We start from the raw sequence: 23,954 nt of genomic DNA on the forward strand, positions 1-23,954 counted from the left end.
GAAATATTGGTTGAATTTTAATGTAGGCTTCAATAGAACTGGCACCAAGCCGAGCATAAAACGTTGGTATTCTGACACGATGACCCTTCTTTTATAGTTTCTTTGCTAAAAACAATGGAGAGCAATGATGCAACAATAATTTAGCAATTAATTTCACACACATCTAAAAAGTCTAAACAGTTTCACACACATTCATTTAGTTTGACATTTATTGGGCCTCATTCAACAACCTTATTTTTTTTTTTATATTCTTGCTTACCTGTCTGTTAAGAGAACAATAAGAAAAGCCACCGCCACATTCATCAAGCCATTCTTAAAGTCCAAATCTGTTCATACCCAGGTTTGTTGAATGATGAATCTCACTCATTCTAAACTGGAATACAGAGACACACCTCGCGGGCTCATTATAATACGAGAGCCGTGTGCAAACTTGGGTCTGCATTGTATGAGCGGATCCCCCGGCCATATTCAAGCGCTGGAGCCCTTTGCGATGGATCAAAATTAGATGGGTCATCATACAGCACCTATAGCTATATAGTGGAATAGACTGTATTAATATAGTAGTAATATAATAGTAGTTGCGCGCTTCTGACCACCTCCCTCAGTGCGCGCACACACATACTGTACAGGAATTCATCTACAAAAAAAGAAACACTGGACTCTGCACCAGGTCAGACACCAGAGGTGACTGCATGGTCCAATGTAGACTGACCACGTTTGGCCAAAACGTCCTGTCCATAAAAGGCAGTCAAACATGGAACAGTCTCCCCATTTCCATAAGGGAAAGCCCCACCCTTGCTTCTTTTAGAGGGCAACTAAAAAAAATGGCTGAAGCCCAACCAGTCATGTGAACACGTGACATATCTCTAGCCACTAGTATTTCTGTGTATTGCTGTTATGTATTTGTAATTTTTTGTACTGTTTTTATGTGTCCTGTTTTTATCTATTTGTACATTTCTTACTGTTTCTATGAGTCCTGTTTTTATGTTTGGGGACAACGGATGGAAATTAACCTTGTGCTAAATCCGGCAATTTTTACACTCCACAGTGTTCATTAATTTTGCATTGTCCCATCCAAATAAACAAATTAAATCAAATATACAGTACGTGCAAAATTAATCGTTCCAGCAAAGTAGGCTTTGTCAATACTGAACGACTGTGTGCTTGTCAAGAGCCAATCGCACAGTAGGTTGGGAAATACTTAACGATTAAGCAGCCACTCATCTGGCTCTGCAAATAGATCTAGAGTCTGAATATCTCCGCATATAAGCCTGACTGGCAGTGTGCATACAGTGCATGCTCCAAGTCAGACTGGATGGCACATCTCTCTCAAATCCATTCTGAGAACGGAATGCAGTGCCCGCGACGCGGATCAAATCAAATCAAATTTATTTGTAAGGCCCGACAACACACGTTAATGTCCCCATGGGCCGGGCACGTCTTCTTTAACTCAATCAGCGCCAGAGGGATATGTGTAATGTGTGGTTAAAAAGCCAGCGTTCTAATGTATAGGAATACGTGGCGGTGTTTGCAGGGCTATAACTATATTATATAGCTGCTATGGATACAATTTTATAGCCCATTTGACATCGAGTATCTATCGTTCAATATGTGAAGACGAAATACTTTTTTCATCCATACATTCCAGTTTTATACCGTGGTGAATATAAGTATGGTTTTAGAGCGGTCTAGGGTCATTCATGGGAGGCTGGTAAGCCCGCAACGTGTATTATACTAAATGCATTAGCGTTCCGTCCCTACACACGCTACAATTAAAAAATCAAATGCATATGATAGGTATTATGTTCCATCATGAATGCATGAAAGGGGGGGGGGGGGGGGGGTCGTTTTTTGATGCTTTGATTGTCACCAACGGAATACGATATAGCCTAGCGTTACACACATACGCTCGGATCGCAATGAAGGCATGCTTTGATCAACGCAAGATTGATATCATATAGCCCTTACCTTGACTAGGATGTGCCCCAAAAAGAATATTCCAATTATCTGATCACGAGTCCCAGTATTGGTGTCGATCGCCACACATCATCCATCTGGAGCATCTGACGCTCCTCAAGCCGATCAGGACACCCGCTCCCCTTGTCCGACATGGAAAAATCAGACCGGAGACTTTAGATCAGGGCTATTCAACTGGCGGCCCGCGGGCCAGATCCGGCCCGCGGGATGATTCTGACCGGCCCGCAAAAGATTACATGATAATAAAAAAAAATGGAAAAAAAAAGAAAAAAAAAATCATGTCAACGTTCACACGCACAATTGAGCCAAAAGTCACTCAATTAATGACAGATTTCATTGATAAATTGAGGGAAAACTTGCAAGTCGATTTGATGAATTTGACATGGCCAGAGAATTGATGCATTTTGTGAGCAACCCATTTGCCAATGTAGCTGCTATTTCCACAAAAGGACAAGAGTTCCTTGCATCACTTCACATTGATGAAGGTCTCCTGCAACTTGAAATAATTGACATGCAAGCATCATCTGCTCTGAAGCAGGCACTTGAGTTGAGAATGAATCCACCACAACATTTTGGATAAAGTGTATTCATGTCAACACATTCCCCAAAATAAAAACGCTGGCAATATCTGTGCTAACAATGTTTGGCTCAACATACACCTGTGAATCCAGTTTCTCTCACATGAATGCCATTAAAACAAGCAACCGTGCCTCCTTGACAAATGAGCATTTGCATCACTGTTTGCGGGTAGCCCTCACTTCCTATAAACCCTCTTTCTCTGCCATTGCCCAGTCAAAGAAGTGCAATCTCTCTCATTAGATGTGTGTATGACTAGGCCTGTCTGCCCCCCACCCCCCCTGATGTTTTAGAGTTAAGAGTGGACAATAAGTGCTAATAAGATGCTGTGATTTGCTGTTGTTGCACAGACAACGACTACCGCCCTGTAGCCCTCACCTCCATAGCCATGAAGTGCTTTGAGAAGCTAGTGAAGGGCTACATCTGTTCCTCCCTCCCCATCAACCTGGACCCTCTGCAATTTGCATATCGCCCCAACAGGTCCACGGAGGACGCCATAGCCCATGTGCTGCACACAGCAGCATCACACCTGGACAAGAGGCAGGGGAACTATGTGAGAATGCTGTTCATCGACTACAGCTCAGCATTCAATACCATAGTCCCCTCCAAACTCATAGCCAAGCTCAGGGACCTGGGCTTGAACTATGACCTGTGCCAGTGGGTCTTGGACTTCCTGACGGGCAGACCCCAGGTGGTAAGAGCCGGCAACTGCACCTCCTCATCCATCACGCTCAACATAGGGGCCCCCCAGGGCTGTGTTCTGAGCCCCCTCCTCTACTCCCTGTACACACATGACTGCGTAGCACAGCGGAACAACAACACCATCATCAAATTTGCTGATGACACAGTAGTGGTGGGCCTGATCTCTGCCAACGACGAAAGGGCCTACCTGGAAGAGGTAGAGAACCTGTCACAGTGGTGTCAGGAGAACTGCCTCTCCCTGAACGTCAGCAAAACAAAAGAGATGATTGTGGACTTCAGGAGGTCGGGGGTCAAGGACTACAGCCCTCTCAGCATCGACGGGGCACCGGTTGAGAGAGTGAACAGTTTCAAGTACCTCGGAGCCCACATATCCGAGGACTTGACATGGACCACACACATTGACAGTGTTGTGAAGAAGGCACGACAACGCCTCTACTTCCTCAGGCGCCTAAGGAAGTTCCAAGTCAGTCAGAAGATCCTTAGGAACTTCTACTCATGTACAATAGAGAGCATCCTGACCGGCAACATCACCTCCTGGTTTGGGAATAGCACTGCACAAGACCGTAGCAGACTACAAAGAGTGACACGTTCAGCCGAACGCACAATTGGAGGGGGGCTTCCCACCCTCCAGAACATTTACAACAAGCGGTGCAAGGGGAAGGCTAAGAGAATTATTAAGGACTCGAGCCACCCGAACAACTGCCTCTTTGAACTGCTGCGGTCAGGCAAGCGATACCGGAGTCTTAAGGCGAGCACAGAAAGACTCAGAAGAAGCTTCTATCCCCAGGCCATCAGGCTGCTAAACGAACAATAATCGCTAAACGAACAATAATCACTATGCAACAACCATCAAATGCACACAGCACACACACCCACACGCACACACTCACTCAAACAAACAACACACTGCAGCACCCACTCTCCACACTTTAGATCACACAAACACACTTACACTTTATATTTATTGATAAAGGATTTGCACTACAACTCGTACACCTACTGTGAATTGTACCTAAATTGCACCTCGTCCCATTTCTCCATTTCTGCCTTGCACTATATAGTATTGTATATTAGTACACTGCACAGTATTGTATATTGTATGGTAACTACGTCTATTCTGCATCGAACATTGTACATATGTCTAAACTGAACACTGTGACCTCCTTTTTTTTTTTTACTTCTAATTTTACTATGTTTTTATTTCATACTTATCTTGTCTTGCACAGTCTCTGGAGCGCAACAGTAAGAAGCATTTTGTACAAAAGTATTCTGTACTTCTGTATGACAACTATTAAAGAAACTTGAAACTTGAAACATGACATGAAGCACTTTTTCATAAGCTCAGCTGCACTATAAATGTGTTTTTTTGTTCAAGTGTTGATGTTAGAATGTTCAGATGCACATCATGCACTTGTTTGTTTTTTATTTTATTTTTATATTGAAATGTTGAAGAGGAGATGTTGCAGTTGTTGCACAGTCATAAATGAAGCACTTTTTGCAGGATATGTTGCAGATGTGGCACATAAATGAAGCACTTTTTTTGAAAAGTATACTACTTTTGCAATGTAGTTAAATACAAGTTGTGAAAATGTGGTTGCGTGTTGCGTCAAGTGTACATATATTCATAGCACGGGGGGCGCCGTGGCAGTCCGGTCCCTGGCCCCTTGGGTTTCTGACAATGTGGCCCCCTGAACAATTTAGTTGAATAGCCCTGCTTTAGATCGACACACAGCCCAAGACGCAATGTTTCAAAGGGTGCTCGATACCGCCGCTTGGTAGGATGCGGCCTGTATTGCACTTTTGCGATCTCAGACTCATTCCCTATGATAACACCAGGCTCCCTGGATGGATAATGAATGGAAATATCGAATAAAAGAAATAACGATGAAAACCCGACTTTTCTCGGGTTTGGCGCTCAAGCCGCGGCGAGTTAACCCGACTTATCTCGGGTCTGGCGTCCAATGAGTTCAACAAGTCAAGAAGAAACATCACAATAAATCAAGAACAAAACAAAACACCATAAAATGTTTTAACATACCCCACGCGAAGGTAAGGAAAAACTCACAAAAACCTAGCAATTCTCCACTTGCACAACCTGAAAGTAGGCACTTCCGGCTGACTTCCGGTTGCCAATGGTACTTTCTGTCCCATCCAAATACATTGGTTTTAGCTACTTTTCTCCCCTTATTTAAACAACTTTGTCGTCACAGAGAGGCAATGAAACGTTTGTATTATTATAGTATAGAATGTATTTAATAAGCAAACGTTTGTCAGCAGGGTTTTTGGGCTGTATTTCATGTAAAAACGTTTACTGTTAGTTTCCTTGCTCAGCCAGCATTAGCCTTCATTAGCTAACAGAAGCTAGTGGTTAAACAGGCCGGATTAGCTTTGAGCTAACTATCTTTCCCGACCCATGTATTCATTCCATTCTAAACATAACGTTAGTTTACAAAACATGACCTGTCTATATAACGTTGAGGAACAAATTATAAGTGTGTGGGTGTGTGTTTTGGTGAACATTGGACTGCAAACAGAAAATGCATCACAGTTACAGACAGTAGCTACTGTTAGCTGCACTCAGGCTGGCTGCACTCAGGCGGCGCGATCAGCCTGTTGGACAGGGAATGAAGATCTCCAGCGAACACTTCATTGCCTCGGATTATGTTGTTGGGGGTGGAAGGTTTGTCCAGAAGACCACTAATCAGCTGAAGCCTGATGCGGTTCCCTCGGTCTTCGACAGACAGACCGGCGCAGGCTCCCGGGAGCGATGGCTAGCTAGTTAGCACCAGCCGAGGACCGGTGTTAGCTGCCGGGAGCGATGGCTAGCTAGTTAGCACCAGTCGGGGTGGCAATGAAGTGTTCGCTGGAGATCTTCATTCCCTGTCCAACAGGCTGATCGCGCCGCCTGAGTGCAGCCAGCCTGAGTGCAGCTAACATCTACTGTCTGTAACTGTGATGCATTTTCTGTTTGCAGTCCAATGTTCACCAAAACACACACTTATAATTTGTTCCTCAACGTTATATAGACGGGTCATGTTTTGTAAACTAACGTTATGTTTAGAATGGAATGAATACATGCAGGGGAGGAAACTAACTTTTTGGCTTACCAGCCAACTGGCGAGTATCTGATTTTTTTTACCAGCCAAACTGATTTTTTACCAGACCAAAAAAATCGCTAATTGTGATAATTACTTCTTTGTACGTCTTCGTCTAAATTGATTTTCAATCATAGTAAATTAATCACACTGTCTCTACTCTTCAAAATATTACATCATTAAATCACATATTAACATGAAAGAGGGAACTATTCTGGACTGGGTTGGGCTGAACTGGGCAGTGAAAGATGCTGGGTTGGGCTGGTCTAGGTTATACTGAATGATTAATTGAATATGAATTGAAAATGGGGGACCCTGATGTAAACAAGACGAAAGTCTTTCTCTGGTCTGCATCCCCTTAACAATTGCATGTATTGAGCCGTACTGTACTGTACCCATTCTGCAATCTGTTAAATAAAGTTTTCATTCATTCATTCATCACAGCTCAACTACTAGGAATGTGTGTCTGACTCTTAAGTGCAGGAAATATTCATCAGAAAGGGGGACATGATGGAGGGAATGGAAAGAGCAGGTTTGACAGGAGCAGGGTTGAAGGGCATATTGGAGTGTGGAGGAAGTGGACAAGGCATTAAGCAAACAGGACTGAAATGGGGGACCCTGATGTAAACAAGACGAAAGTCCTTCTCTGGTCTGCATCCCCTTAACAATTGTGTGTATTGAGCTGTACTGTATTGTACCCATTCTGCAATCTGTTAATAAAGTTTTCAATCAATCAATCAATCAATACTGGGTTGGTTTAGGTTGGACTGAGTTGGGCAGTGAAAGAACCAAGCATTTCACTGTAATGTAATAGCTAAATAAAACAACTTGAACTTAACTTGTTACATTTGCACTCTGGTTGTATGCCAAGTGTATTCTGGTTGTACTGTACTTGTGCTGTAAGATGACAATACATTGGAACCGAATCGACAACGCTAGGGGTTCAGCAGGTGTATTCTGAATGCCAAGTATGACAACATCACCGTTGTGAAGGGCATATGGGCGAGTGGTGATATTGGGGGAAACCCGGTGATAATAAAATGTCACTCGGCTGCATTTAAGCAAAGCCGCTCAGTATAGTCCACTATGTTGAACGCGCGTTATGGTAGCTTGTTACATGCTAGGTAGCTAGCCGGCTAATGCTGGTTGACTTGTCATTCTCATCCGACTCGAAGGAGACGCGTCGCGTGCTGTTGTTCGCCCCCATGTCAGACCGCACTGATATCCGAAAGCGACGACTCTACATGCAATTATTTTCATCCACTGATGTGTTTTTGTAAGTTTGTCTACGTTGTAGTTTGTAGGTCTGCGCGCAGTGGTCTGTCCACTTCCCCTAGATGGGCGGCATCTTCTAGAAAATGAGTGTTCATTGGAGGAGCTTAGAGCGCATCTGTACAACGATGATGTTCATTGGTTATGGTCTGATTATTATGTGGCGCAAATGGGAGGAATCAAGGGGGGAGTCAGAGTTCGGTTTGTGCCAGTGAGCGAATCAGCAGATTGCAGAATGATTTTTTTGTTTTGTTTTGTAATTACTAGTACTCGCCAGACTGGCGAGTGCTCTTCATGAATTACTCGCCAAACGTAAAAAATACTCGCAATTGGCGAGTAAAGTGGCCTAATTTCCTCCCCTGAATACATGGGTCGGGAAAGATAGTTAGCTCAAAGCTAATCCGGCCTGTTTAACCACTAGCTTCTGTTAGCTAATGAAGGCTAATGCTGGCTGAGCAAGGAAACTAACAGTAAACGTTTTTACATGAAATACAGCCCAAAAACCCTGCTGACAAACGTTTGCTTATTAAATACATTCTATACTATAATAATACAAACGTTTCATTGCCTCTCTGTGACGACAAAGTTGTTTAAATAAGGGGAGAAAAGTAGCTAAAACCAATGTATTTGGATGGGACAGGAAGTACCATTGGCAACCGGAAGTCAGCCGGAAGTGCCTACTTTCAGGTTGTGCAAGTGGAGAATAGGAAAAAATGCACCACATGCAATGTGGAGAGGAGAGAGTCAGTTATTTATAAATTGTTTACTGTTTACATACGAGGTGGTCCGCAAAGGTTCTTGATAACAATCTAGTGGTCCGCATAAACAAGAAGTTTGGGAACCACTGATATAGACTATCTCTATTGTACTGTATACGTAGGATAGAACGCATATTTAGAGATTCTCTAAATATGCGTTCTATCCTACGTATACAGTACTGTATATCTGTATGTCATAAATGTCATGATGAATTGAAAATGGGGGACCCTGATGTAAACAAGACTAAAGTCTTTCTCTGGTCTGCATCCCCTTAACAATTGTGTGTATTGAGCCGTACTGTATTGTACCCATTCTGCAATCTGTTAATAAAATCTTCAATCAATCAATGGCCTGGGCAGCCAGAGCATAACTGACTACAAACTGATCCCGCCCACAATTCAATGCGAAAGCGTCATCATGCAACGTGTATACAGTACGGCAAGTGAGTTGTGTCGGTTTGTTGAGTCGATTGCATTCTCACAGCGTACGAGTCGCTTCGGGTTCGGTTGGAAGTGCGCCGAGACCACCCTCTCTAGGCGGTCTCGGCCCGCTTGTTTTGTTCCGCAACAGAATGCGATTGCTGTGTTCACATATGCCCAAATGAACCGAAATAGGGGGTAAATGCTCCAGGTTCCGGAACAACAGCTCCAAACGAGCTAGGAGAAATGCTAGTTAAGAACGATATTTGTTCTTATATCGCTTCATGCATGAGGCCCATTGAGAGTAAATGAGGTTGAATATAGCCAGCAGTGATGTCATAGGGGACATTGAATCCTTAAATCCGTGTTGATTACAGCTCCACAAAACACTCCCGATGACATCACTGGTGGCCGTATTCAAACTCATTTACTCTCAATAACTGTCGAAGCAACGTGTGCAAAACTGCTTATAGAATTTTTGGACGTGTGTGTGCGATTATGTGCCAAATAAACAAGTGTTGTTTTTTTGGGGAAGTGCCCCTTGAAAAGAAAAAAAAGCAGAGACGAACAAACCAAAGCCAGCGAGAGAGCTGATCATCACACTGAGGTCAACTTAATGGGTGTTGCCTCATGACATTATGAGTTGAATATGAAACAGGACTTCCTCCTTTAGGGTGTGTATGAAGCTGTTCAACTGAGGGCTGATATACAACTGATTGCTAGAAGGGTGACATTAGTCAAGGCAGAACATACAATATATATTACATAATACAGTATATATTAATATGCACTACATTCACAAGCAGTGAGAAACCATAATTCAATTCAAACCTTTATTTATTCTCGAAAAGGACAATGGAGGTCACCCTCATTTTCAATGTCATCGAGACAGACATTTCAATGCATCGATTTTTTATAATATAATAAATAATAACTATCTATATAGCACCCTTCACACATGGACCGCAGTCAAGTGCCCCACAGCAAGTAGCACAAAATGAACATAGGCATAAAATCAGCATACAGTCAACAGAATAAAAACATGTGTGTGTTTAAAATAAAATGCAGACATAAGAATAGGTATAAAAGACAATACAAGTAGTAAAGCATACATACAACATACAAATAAACATACATACATATACTACAGTGTATGATTCATAGGCACTGGATGATATACATACAGTATATTTTACCACCTATTTGTATAGGCTATTGATATCACTAAATAAATACAAATAGAATAATGAAAATAAAAGTATCTATAGGTGTCTACATGTACAGAATGTGTTTACAGGTGTAGGGCTGTTGTTTCAGTCTCATGTTTCATGACTTCCTGTCATATCATTGCCTGTACTTTGCTCTCAGATAACATCAAAACAGAAGCCGCAACTGAAAACCGACCCCTTTTTTTAATGGGGTTCTGGGCCTGGAAGCAGGCATCCAAATTCTTTTTAAGAGGCATTTCCCGGAGTTTTTATTAAAAAATCAAACCCATATGTCCATGACTTGCGTGCGTGTGGATTTTTGCAGTTCTTTCACCTGATAAGATTTAAGATTACTTCATTGTCCTATTTATAAAAGGTGGTTGGATATTGACTCTACACACACACACACACACACACACACACACACACACACGCACACACACAGACACAGCCAACCCCTCACACATTTAGTCTGAGATGACGGTCAAAGCATGGCGACGTTAAAGCCCCAGTCAGTGATCCAACATATTTTAATATTCAACTGATGTTTTATGGGAGATTCTGAGCCTTTGTTTTGGGGTTTGACTCATCTCACGAGGTCCTGTCCTTTCCTACGCAGAACTTCCTCAAGCAGGGCGAGTCCAAAAAGGCCCGCTGTGACGACATAGAGTCCCTGAAGGCGAGGTTGTGCAACGCGACAAAGATCGAGAATCCCCGCGGCTGGACGTCGATCAACATGAACAAGCCCGTCACCCACCGCAAGAAGGATGTGGCCGAGAGGTTGTCGCCGGAGGAGATCACCCAGATCCAGCCCCAGAAGCTCACCCTCACCCTCCGATCTGGTAGACACTCTTATACTGCTCCTGGGAGTGCAGCACCAAGATATAGCCGGGGGAAACTCATAACAATTATAATGCAGTCACTTTCTTCAAGTGTTTGTTTCATAATGAGATCATTGGTTGGTATCAAATCAAATGTATTTGTGTAGCCCGAGATCACATGGAATTAGCCCCCATGGGCTGTACAAGTCTTCTTGTACAAGTCAAGAAGAAACATCACAATAGATCAAAAACAACAAAACACTATAAAATCCAAATATGCAACACTCCCAGACTTTCCCCAATGAAGATAAGGAACGACCTAGCAATAGGGAAACTCAGATGGGCCCACCAAAAAGAAAAAAAGCATAGGAAAACTGAGTATGGTTCTGAGGTATCGCTGGAAGACGTCAATAAGAACCGATATCCACATTTTAAACATGCATTCAAGTCAATATGATTTTAGTAAAGTAATTGTATGTGGTTTAGTCTAGAGTCTAGACGGTCCGCATTCTAAAAGGTTGACAACCTTACCGACCTCTTTGATGTGCCAAAATTCACCACATAATGATATCATATTTAGCCATATTTGATTAGGGGTAATTTACTCTTATTCCACATCTAAATGTATATAATGGATTGAGGGACCACTGAAGGGAAACAGTCAATTGTAGCGGCTACACTTATATATGACGGAGAGGTGTGGGATGTGTGACCTGGAGGTGAGAGGAGGTTTATAAAGGGCAATAAACACCAATGAAGAGTGTTGTATTTAGGAGGAGGACCGCTGTGGGCGGCTTGTGGTCAGAATACGGAAGAGGTTCAAAGAAGTCCGATTGTAAACGTTCTACCAGTCTAGGTTAAGAGACCATGCTCACCCTTTACTTTATGGGAAAGGACTTCGATCAATGACATCCTCCTTTTGTATGGTGTATTGAGTCCATCTCTGAGGGCAATGCATATAAGATGAAAACTGCGATGGTGTTCTTAGTTTGTCTAGCCTCCAGAAGTAAAGTCTAAGTACATGTAGTTGGAAGCTAAATAGGTCTTCAAATGATCATTTTGTCTCCTATGGGACATCATTATGTATCCTTGTATCATTATGTGTTATGCATATCACTCATTTTCATCTACATTTAGCTGACACTTTTATCCAAAGCAACTTACAAATTGTGAACAAGTCGGACTCGGCAGGAGGGGTACATCTCTGGCGTTGTTTGTCAAATAGTGTTGCAAACTGTTACACTATTGAGTGCATAGTTAGTATAGATATATTAGCATGATGGGTATAAGTATAGTAGCATAGTAGTAAGGTACATCATAGTAAAAAGACAGTAAGATGGTTCGTTTTTTTTTTTTTTGGGGGGTTTCTGATGTGACAGAACGTTGACTAAACCCATGGTGTTTTCCCCGACAGGGGAGCCTCAGACCTTCAACCTAAAGTTCAAACGTGCTGAGGACTACCCCATCGACCTCTACTACCTGATGGACCTGTCTTATTCCATGAAGGACGACTTGGAGAACGTGAAGAACCTGGGCACCGACCTCATGAGGGAAATGAGGGAGATCACCTCCGACTTCAGGATCGGTAAGATTGACTCAACTTTGTACTGAAGTTTAAAGGGATTTCATTTCAAATGTAGCTGTTTCATACCAATGGTGATGTTGATCGGTAGAATCCTTTTATTAGCACAATCCAAGCTGTTCCTCGTACTAGCTCCGGATAGTTAGCCATGAACACGAGATTCCTTAATTTGCCACACAACCAGGTTGGTGGTATTTGTGATCGGTACAGAGTGTATTAAGCTCTACAGTACATGCAACTGGAAGATGGATACATTTACCCCCCCCCCCCCCCCCCTTCCCAGCAATGGATACATAATACAGCACAACATGACACAATAAATACATAAATACAGCACAACATAACACACGGAAGAGACTAGTCCATCAGGTCAGGAGCTTGGTTAGTGTAAGGGGGGCCAAGGGAGTTCAGGGTCCGAATGGCGGTTGGGAAGAAGCTGTCCTTGAAGCGGGTGGTTTTTGAGAGGATGGACTTGAAGTGCCTAAAGTGAATGGGGTCGAGCTCCTGTCTGTACACAGGCTGACTGAGACTCCACAGTGCCACAGGATTCTACCAATCAACAGTCATTTGTAAGTAAGAAAGGGGGCTCAGGTTCCAAAAATCTGAACTATCCCTTTAATCAAACTGAACTGTCTTTCTGCAGTAGAATGCATTTATTTTAATGCTGACATTTTCTATATCCCTAAATGAAAAATAATAATAATAAAAGAAATGATGGTATTGAAACGGATGAAATTATCATGATCTTTTTGCTTTACTGAGGGTAGAGTAGGAGATTGTAGACACAGGAAGTCAGAAATCTAATGTTAAATATTGCTGAATTTCAAGTCAATAACAAAATCAATCTATTATCACCTTAAAACAGGGTTTTTTAAGGTTTTGAGGGCCGCCCAAGACAAAATGAATCGCAGGCTGCCAGAAAGGTCACAGAGGACCCATGGGCCGCACTTTGAGAATGCCTGTCTTAAAATATAGAAAGAATGATAGGATATGTCCAAACTAAAATATTTCACGCCTTCATCTCCAGTAGGTTAGACTACTGCAACAGTCTTTCCCCCAGGTTGATCCCAGAAGATCATAGATTTGCCTCAAACTCTGAACATTTTTCATATCTTGACCATATTTTGACCATTACTCATATCTTGGGGGATATACCGTAATTCCTCTAATAGTAACCGGTATTCAATTAAAATCCGGGTCTCTATTAATGACCGGGTGCGCTGTTGAGCTAAGCAATTATAAGCCGGCCTCCTAATACAAGCCGGGTATATTTTGTTATTGTTGTGGTATATGCTGGCCTGGCTGTGCAGTAAATACCATATAATGGTATGGTGTTAATGTTTACCAAGAGAGTAAGCCTACCTCAGAATTGTATAAAACGAAGTTATTATTATTATTATTATTATTATTATTATTATTATTATTATTATTATTATTATTATTATTATTATTATTATTATTATTATTATTATTATACCAGTATTGTGATTGCACTATTTTACTTTATTTAACTTTTTTTGACAACCTGTAATTGCACTGTTTACTACCGTATTTCATACAGTACTTGGTTTCAATAAATGAACCCAGTACATTTTACTGGGTTCAAACTGACACAAAATATTGATTTATTCATTATGATCGGTTTGAAAATTTGAAATATAGGCCTCCCTCTTATACAGGCCTCCTCCTAATACAAGCCTGGTATCCGCTACAGTTGAAACAAATACAAGCCGGGGTTACTATTAGAGGAATTACGGTACTGTACAATGGGAGAGGTACAATGTTGCTTCTCACCTTGTGGGGCGACAGTGGCTCGGGGGGTAGAGCAGTTGTCTGGTAATCCAGGAGGTTCCCGGTTCTATTCCCAGGTAGCGTGTCGGAAGTGAGCAGGTCGGCACCTTGCATGTTCGCCTCTGCCGTCGGTGTATGAATGGGTCAAATGTGAGAAAGCGCTTTGGATAAAAGAGATATATTAAATGCACCATTTATCATTTCAGTTTCAGTTTATTTTTTAAAAAGGACAGTACACATTGATAAACATTTCTGTAAATGTGTCAGTTTTAGCCAGCTGGCTAATTCACAACTTTAGTCCTTTTGGCAAGATGTTATGAGACCGACAATACACCTAGAACAGAAACATTAAAAGTACAACACAGTATTTACAACATAATCCAACATAATAATAAAAGCAATAATAAAATACACAATGAACTGATTAAAAGTGATTACATGTGTGATTGGTTAATAACCAGGTATTGAGTTTTTTTGTAAAGGTGTGGTAGGTAGCACAGTGTCTTATTTCAGTTGGTAGGGTGTTCCAGAACTGAGTGGCTCTGACTACAAAACAGGACTGACTGAAGGAGCTGGACCTAAACGGCACAGTACAGTCCCCTCTCTCGATAGATCTTGTGGACCTATTATAAGATGTTTTTTGTTTGATAAAAGTACTGAGGGGTGGGGTGGCCTTGCCATTTAATTTACCATTTGTGTCTCTACTTAGGATTCGGCTCCTTCGTGGAGAAGACGGTCATGCCCTACATCAGCACCACGCCGGCCCGGCTCATCAACCCGTGCACAGGCAACACCAACTGCACCAGCCCCTTCAGCTACAAGAACGTCCTGGAGCTCACCAAGGAGGGGGACAAGTTCAACCGGCTGGTCAGTCAGCAGCAGATCTCGGGGAACCTGGACTCCCCCGAGGGGGGCTTCGACGCCATCATGCAGGTGGCGGTCTGCGAGGTGAGCAAGAGCCACCTCGGGACCACCGATTGATTGATTGATTGATGTCTTTTATTGGTGCAATAAAACAAGGATTGTGCAATACAATACAAATAATATTGATCAAAAGGATAAAACCACAATAAAGCTGCTAGAGCTTGTTTCCATTGTGGTCCTTTAAAATAAGACATGTGAAGTGAATGTAAGTGTGCATGTGTGAGCGCTTGTGTGCGCTGGGAACATAAAAGAAGATACAATATGAATGACTTTATACAAAAATCAATACTTCACATCAATAGAGACTTCACCAAATAAAAATGACCCTACAGGGGTTCCAATACTTAAAACCAATACAGGGGACAGAACTTTATTTAAAAGAAATTATAATAACGGATTAAGAACCGTTTTGCAGCCATTTCTTTAAGGAGGTCTTGAAGGTAAACCTGAAGGGGCCAGACCTGATTCGGCAGCCCGATCTTGCTTAAGCTGTGTAAATAAAGTACTAATCTACCACAGGGAAAATTTACATAATGTACGTTATGTTGTAGCCATAAGTAATATATATTTATGTATTTGTATCGAAAATGTAACATGTGTACGTATTACAAATAACAAACAAGTAGGCTACATATATTACATATAAAAGATTCTTTAACTTATTACGTTTTCAGAAAACTTTTAAGTTCCCCTGCTGCGGATCAAATCCTAACCTTAACACTTTGATTGCCACGCAGTATGCCCATCCTTATACCCAGTCTGCCACCGCTGTAAGCCTATGGAGATGTTTACCTTCTTTGCAGGGCTATAACTTTTTAAATATTATAGCTATATTGACATTACTATGGCCCATTCAACATCGGGTATCTATCGTTCCGGATGTGGGAACGTTATATTTTTTCATTCATACATTGTTGTGTTAATACCGTCGAGAATATAAGTATGTTTTTAAGCTTTTCTGCTTCAAAAACGCGAGTTATAGGCCCTGAAGCATATGATTGATTGGCGTTTCTTTCCTATACACGCTATATTAAAAAATTCAAATGTATATGTTCGGTATACATTATGCTTCATCATGCGTGAAGGAAAGGGGGGGGGGGTCGTTTATTATTCCTTGATCGTCAGTAACGGCTTTATTTAGTATGGGTTGATACATTGATCAGATGGATTGCAAACAAAGAAATGGACAATCGGGCTGAAAATAACGTTATATTCCTCTTACCGTTCGCCGATGAGACTGGAGGAAAAATATTCCAATTATTTGACGTCGATCTGCTAGATCCATTTCCTGTTTATGACGCAATAAACACCGAAATCATATAGATTATTGCGTTTCGAAAGCGATCCCAATGCACTCTATTGTGTCTCTTGATCCACATTACAAAATATTACTGCCGGAGGAATTTCCTCGATGCACCAGCGCCACTTCCGGTTTGTCTTGGAGTGTAACTCGCCCGATCATCCACCAGGCGGCGGTATTGAGGCGTTGCAATATCAGACAGGGTGCAGCTGCAGTCCCGCAGGGAGGCTGGATGAATTATGAACGCCATGGCGAAAAAATGAAATATTGATCCAAACAATGAATTGTTGGCGTTCAACGCATGGCGGGCAATAACGAATTATGCCGTTGTTGGCGACCAATGTGTTAACCCTAACTTTATGTCTTGACCATAACTGTTAAGCGAATGTTAAAACCAACTATCCCAGTTGGATAGTGGTGAGAGCACTCGCCCGCGACTGCAATGATTGATAGTTTGACTCCTATTTTCCTGTGGTCAATATAATATAAATAAATTACTTTATTTACGTTTTCTGATGAGATTGTGTTCGAGCTAGGGCTACTTGGATAGATTTTTGATTGATCGATTGATGATTTTATTTCTGTCATGCACACAAAGTACCCTGCCCTCCATGAGTTTATAAGACGACCAAAAATACTATTGCGTTCATTTCATTACATGAATACAAATGACAAATACAGATTGCAGCTTGGTCTTAATCAAAATATTCTGCCTTCTCTCCCAAGCTTGGCAAATAAAATATGCTACGAAAACAGTTCCTTTCCTGAAGCACACATTTTTCATATTCAACCCAGCTCAACAAAATCAATATGAATGGTGGACATTTTACTAAAAAGTACATCCCTTCCGCCCTCGTAGACGGGACAGTAAAACAAGTACTTCCCTTCCGTCCTCGTAGACGGGACAGTAAAACAAGTACTTCCCTTACATCCTCGTAGACGGGACAGTAAAACAAGTACTTCCCTTACGTCCTCGTAGACAGGACAGTAAAACAAGTACTTCCCTTACGTCCTCGTAGACGGGACAGTAAAACAAGTACTTCCCTTCCGTCCTCGTAGACGGGACAGTAAAACAAGTACTTCCCTTACGTCCTCGTAGACGGGACAGTAAAACAAGTACTTCCCTTACGTCCTCGTAGACAGGACAGTAAAACAAGTACTTCCCTTCCGTCCTCGTAGACGGGACAGTAAAACAAGTACTTCCCTTACGTCCTCGTAGACGGGACAGTAAAACAAGTACTTCCCTTACGTCCTCGTAGACGGGACAGTAAAACAAGTACTTCCCTTCCGTCCTCTTAGACGGGACAGTAAAACAAGTACTTCCCTTCCGTCCTCGTAGACGGGACAGTAAAACAAGTACTTCCCTTCCGTCCTCGTAGACGGGACAGTAAAACAAGTACTTCCCTTACATCCTCTTAGACGGGACAGTAAAACAAGTACTTCCCTTACGTCCTCGTAGACGGGACAGTAAAACAAGTACATCCCTTCCGTCGTCAGTCATTAGTCAAGTTTCAATTTCAATTGCGATTTTATTGTGAAAACAAGATAATCGAGATAAACCGATTATTGTGCCACATCATCATCAACCTTTATTTATACTCAAAGACAATTGAGGTCAGCCTCATTTTCAATGTCGTCGAGACTTTACAGACATTTCAATGCACACATTTCTACAATATAACAATAAATATTAATAACTATCTATATAGTATAAAATGACATAAAATCAGCACACAGATTGACGGAATAAAAAAACAATGCATGAATTGCAGACATAAGAATAAGTATGAAAGACAATAAAAGTAGTGCAATGTAAATGTGCAGACTTAATAATGGCATAAAATAAGTACAAAAGTACAATGTCGCTCGAAGGCATGTGAACCCCCCCCCCCCCCCCCCGAAACAGTCAGTCCCCCCAAAACACCCCACACATCAAGACGCACCCCCCAATAAAGCACGCCATGACCGAAGGAAATACACAAAACAGCCCGCGCGCCACTCACATCGCCATGCCGTGTTGCTCTCTTTTTGTCTCGTGTTGTAAATGCAGCGCACCCTTCCTTCACATCGGTGCGCTCCGCCCTCCCCCCTCAAGTCCAAACAGTATTTTCAGCTTGAGAGAGAGGAGCAAGCCACGGCGTGTTTCTCTGGACTGAAAATGTTATCTTATTAGATAAAACAAATGTTTGACAGTTTTCCGTTGGGGACATAATTTACAGTTGAAAAAAGGTAATAAATCTCAATATTGTGACTCCTGGTATGATGGTGATAATATCGTTTGGTGGGGCCTCTTGTGATTCCCACCCCTAATGTACCTACATTTTACAAACAAGATGTTGTGAAGTGAAGAATCCCACTGTTTTTTTGTGCTGCGTTGTTGTTTTGTTTTCCCCAACTCCATCCCTCCTGGGCAATACTTTTAAGTGGCGACTCCTTCTCAGTATGTGAGCCTGGTCAAATGGAATGCCTCCCTGCAGGCCACTCTTATTGACTAGGGGTGTAACGGTACACTATCCGTTTCAGTACGGGACCTTTGGTTCAGTACGCGCTGTGTACCGAATTAATACAGTGTTACTTCAACCACTAACGGAACACATGTGGGTTACTTTTTTTTGCGTGTGCGGAACTTAATTAAAAACTCTTAAGTTCACCCCTTCCCAAAATATAATTTGCGCAAAGAGCCGGATGTTGTTCGTTCAGCCCACGCACAACACTGAGAGATTACCTGTAATTTAGCATAGCCTCGTCTCATAGTATGGCGAACGCAAACGACAAGCCAGAGCTAGATCACAATCTAATATTAATTTTACAATCAAATGTATGTTTTTCATTGATTATTAATTTGAATATAGAATATTCGTTGACAGCCATACTTAACAGTAACCGTACACCACGTCACCCCCGAGTGGAACATGGAAAGCCACGTTCTGCAAACTTTCCCCCACTGTGCCGAAATTAACCGTGGTTTTTGTGTACCGCTACACCCCTATCATTTGCCTACAGCTGAAGCGTCTCTGTATTATCTGCCTCCTCAGAAACAAATCGGCTGGAGGAACGTGACTCGCCTGCTCGTCTTCTCCACCGACGCCGGATTCCACTTCGCAGGAGACGGCAAGCTGGGCGGCATTGTCCTGCCCAACGACGGCAAGTGCCACCTGGAGAACAACATGTACACGATGAGCCATTACTACGTACGTATTTCCTTTTTATTTATTACACTTTTTTGATTTTTGAATTTTTATTTCTCCACTGTACTATAATTCTATGACCTGTATCATGTCTTCTACTACCTGTACTCCCCCCTCCCCCATGTTGCTATAATGCCTGAATTTCCCCAAGGGGATCAATGAGGGAATATCTTATCTTATCTTATTCTGTGTGTTTGACTCTGAAGCTTGGCTTGTGTTTTTTTTCTTTTCTTTGACTAGTGGAATTATTAGGGTTGTCGTTCTCTAAAGAAATTGTTAGTCAACAAATTGTTAAAGGATTTGGTTGATTAATAGAATTGTCCTTTTTTTAAAGGGGAATGTCACCGATTTTAAGAATTCACATAATGTTCTTCCTGTGCCCCAGGACAGTTTAGTCTGTATTTATGAGCATAGTCCCCACCAGACTGGTTGACAAGCTGATCGATTTGGGTCTGAGCTCCGCCATGAGCGCCTGGATCCTGGACTTTCTTTTTATTTTTTTTATCCACTTTTTCTCCCATTTTTTTCTATATTTTCTCCCATCCCAATTTCGTATCATCCAATTCAACCCTCCCCTGTCACGAACGCTGTTTCTTGCCTCTCACAAGCCGGCTGCAATGTGGACTAAGTCATACATAGCACAAGTCCCCTCCGGTACTTGAGGTAACAGCAGTCGCATCTTTTCACCTGCGCAGCTCGATCTCTCAGTGGCGAGGAGTAGCGCGTGGGAGGCTCATGCTGCCCCTGACACTTCCTGATTCTACTGCGCAGGCGCACCAACCGACCTGTAGGAGTCGCTGTCCACAACGCCCGATCCCCACCCATCAGTTTCCCACCCCCTAATACGGCCAATCTGTATTAGTATGAACGACCAGCTAAACTGAAAGCAATGTGGAGCGCTGGGCTCGAACAGGCGAGCCCAGCGTCTCCGCATTCGTGGCGAGCGCCTTGCCCACTACGCCACGTAGCCGCCCGGATCCTGGACTTTCTAAGTGACAGGCCCCAGGCGGTCAGGGTGGGGGGTCATACCTCCAGCAAAATCACCCTGAGTTCTCAGCCCCCTGCTGTATTCACTGTACACACATGACTGTGTGGCCAGGTTCAGCTCCAACTCCATAGTGAAGTTTGCGGACGACACGGTGGTGGTGGGGCTGATCTCTAACAATGACGAGAAGGCCTATCGGCAGGAGGTTGATGAACTGGCACACTGGTGCTGGGATAACGGCCTACTCCTGAACATTGGTAAAACCAAAGAGCTGATCGTGGATTTTAGGAGAATACAGCAGGGGACACACACGCCGCTGTGGATAAACGGGGCTATCGTGGACAGGGTGAGCAGTTTCAAGTACCTGGGAGTCCACATCACAGAGGACCTGACATGGTCTACACATAGATTCGGTGGTGAAAAAGGCGAAACAGCGCCTCTATCACCTGAGACAGCTAAGGAAGTTCAGAGTATCGGGGAAGATACTCCACTCCTTCTACTCCGGGGCTGTAGAGAGCATTCTGACTGGAAACATCACTGCCTGGTTTGGAAACAGCACGGCACAGGACAGGAAGGCCCTCCAGAGAGTGGTGCGCTCAGCTGAGCGTACTACGGGTATTGCACTACCACCCCTGCAGGGTGGTAGTGCTTGTATAACAGGAGGTGCAAATCCAGAGCCTGCAGAATCATGAAAGACCCCCACCACCCCAACAACAGCCTGTTTAAGCTGCTGCGGTCAGGCAAACGCCTACGGTCACACGCTGCAAGAACGGAGCGACTCCGACTCAGCTTCTTCCCCCAGGCCATCAGAACACTGAACACTGAACTCTCCACTCAATACACATGAGCACACACACACACACACACACACACACACACACACACACACACACACACACACACACACACACACACACACACACACACACACACACACACACACACACACACACACCACTCATGCGGCAACCGCTAAAACAATCACTTTAAACAAAATGTCACTTTAAAAAATAGAATCTTTAAAAACACTCCAAAAGATGGAAGAACTGTATAGTTTAGATACATTAAGAGTTAACATTGTAAATTGTATATTGCATATTGCAAATTGTATATATAGTAGTGTATATAAGAACCAGTTTCTCAGGAACCTAGCATGTCTTTTTTTTTACCATGCATATATTGTGTTATCTATTTTATTTTTTCTATGCCTATTTTATTCTATTTTATTATTGTATTTTGCACAATCAATGCGGGCATGACCACCCACATTTCACTGTATGCCCTGGTATGTATGTGACAAATAAACCTCTTGATTCTTCTTGATTCATGTACCACTCTCTCCAAGAGAACCCTCCAATCAGTGATGTCACTGGGATGTAAAATACAAATGTGTTTGCATGGGATCTTATACCCTAATGACGTTTTATATTCTAGCATTTCTAGAGGATCTGAACCAGAATTAAAACCTCATTTTGGTGTAAAAGCTCACACAAATATGTTATGGTCTCATAAATTTGACTGTCTATGCAGCAACCCCAGATTTTACATTCCAGTTACATCACTGATTGGAGGGTTCTTTCTCTGATTTCTAGCTTTAGGAAAGAGTGGTGAGTGTTCACAAATCCTGACTGAACTGTTCTTGGGTACACAAAGAACATGTGTGAATTCTCAAAACGGGTGGCATTCCTCTTTAATGAACAAAATGTGTACCATGTTACTTTCCTTTCAAATTAATGCAATCATGCAGAATTACCTCCTTTTTAAATTGAGTGCTTATCAAAGACCAAAGCATATTTGTGAATTGCATTAAGATTATTTCCACACAAAAAAACTCCCAATAAAGAAATGTGATGTCATTAAAAATCAACTAAGACCCCTGTGACTGATTGGTTAACGGCTGCACGGCTGCCTTGAATAGTACTTGGGTCTGTGTGTTTGATTGTTCCTATGCTGCTTTTTCAACTGGTAGGATTACCCGTCCATCGCCCACCTGGTCCAGAAACTCAGTGATCACAACATCCAGACCATCTTTGCCGTCACTGAGGAGTTCCAGCCTGTTTACAAGGTAAACAAGATCTTTTTTTCTATAGATCGTTAGCTTCTGTGACATTTTAAGAGGCGCTTCACTGGAAGACTCAGTGATTTATGCACATAGTCTTTGGTTTAGAGTTAATGAATATACATTTTTCATAACTTCATGAAGGGACATTTCACTCGTAATAACTTAATTTATTACGGGGGAAATGTCCCTTTTTGAACTTTTATGGAAGTCTGTGTTGTCTCTTGCCCCAACAGGAGCTGAAGAACCTCATTCCCAAGTCGGCGGTGGGAACCCTGTCGTCCAACTCCAGCAACGTCATCAAACTCATTATCGACGCTTACAATGTGAGTTGAACTGCATGCGCCTAGGTTGTGTTCCCCGCTCTGTTAAAACCCATTGAGGACACATAACCTGTTAAGCTGCAGCCCTATTTTCAGAAAATCTGCCTAAAAGTACATGCCCAAGTAAATGGAAGATTGCTCCACTTCTACAAGGTCAATTTGCATGTTCTTGGTATGGACCTCAGTGTCAGAAATATTGTGTCTGTTACTATGCTTGAGTAAATTGTGATGAAACAAAGGAGAATATAAATTATAATTTTTCTTTGCATCTTTGACGGTGAATAACACTGTGCTAGTTTGGAGGAATTTCGCTCACTGAGCTCATTCAGCACCTTCTTGAGATCAAGTGTACAAATCTTAGCAAATTAATAAAGGGGAGATGATTTACAGAGTTTTTTGTAGATGCAGTACTGAATTTTGCCATCTGGACACATGCAATTTGAATTATAATGCATTTGAATATAGAATATCAGGCCTATAAATGACCTTATTGTGGCCAAATGGCAGTGTTAAATCTGGATTTAGTCATTTCCTCCTGTGACTACTCACATTTTTCCGATGCAATGCACAGAGAATTCACATTATTCAGAGAAACCAAACTTTTTAAATCATTGGTAAACAAACGTAGTGCTGAAAATATACACTTTAACTGCTGTTTTGATAGGGTTAGGTTCTTTACTCTTGGCTACATTTGAATTTAAAGTGGAACACCATCCATATTAACAATTAAAATATGGGAAGTTCAATCAACATCTGTGAACATGAGCTACTCTCTCTCCCTAAAGCCATAAGCCAGAGGAGGCGGACTCAAATGTGTGATGTCCTCGGATATAAAGTCTGGAACGGCTCCGTAGAAAATGAACGGGAGACAGAATGACAGATTTTGTGGAGCCACAGCATGTTTGTTGTATCATGGGCTTTATTCTATAGTAGTGTTCTTATTTCTGAAACAGAAAATGTACCCATATACTCA

General features: G+C 42.3%; 1 protein-coding gene across 2 annotated transcripts in view; it reads left to right on the forward strand.

The window, feature by feature from the left end:
* Window positions 1-23,954, forward strand: part of LOC311226271 (integrin beta-1-like) — a 130,360-nt gene that overhangs the window by 87,582 nt on the left and 18,824 nt on the right. For both annotated transcript variants that reach the window (XM_084311674.1, XM_084311675.1), the window contains exons 4-9: window positions 10,628-10,850; window positions 12,244-12,414; window positions 14,912-15,150; window positions 19,462-19,617; window positions 22,569-22,664; window positions 22,895-22,984. In XM_084311674.1, coding sequence (XP_084167800.1) covers window positions 10,628-10,850; window positions 12,244-12,414; window positions 14,912-15,150; window positions 19,462-19,617; window positions 22,569-22,664; window positions 22,895-22,984 — 975 coding nt within the window. The remainder of the gene's footprint in view (window positions 1-10,627; window positions 10,851-12,243; window positions 12,415-14,911; window positions 15,151-19,461; window positions 19,618-22,568; window positions 22,665-22,894; window positions 22,985-23,954) is intronic.

This window comes from Notolepis coatsorum (assembly GCF_963971535.1).
Source record: "Notolepis coatsorum genome assembly, chromosome: 4".
Classification (NCBI taxonomy): domain Eukaryota; kingdom Metazoa; phylum Chordata; class Actinopteri; order Aulopiformes; family Paralepididae; genus Notolepis; species Notolepis coatsorum.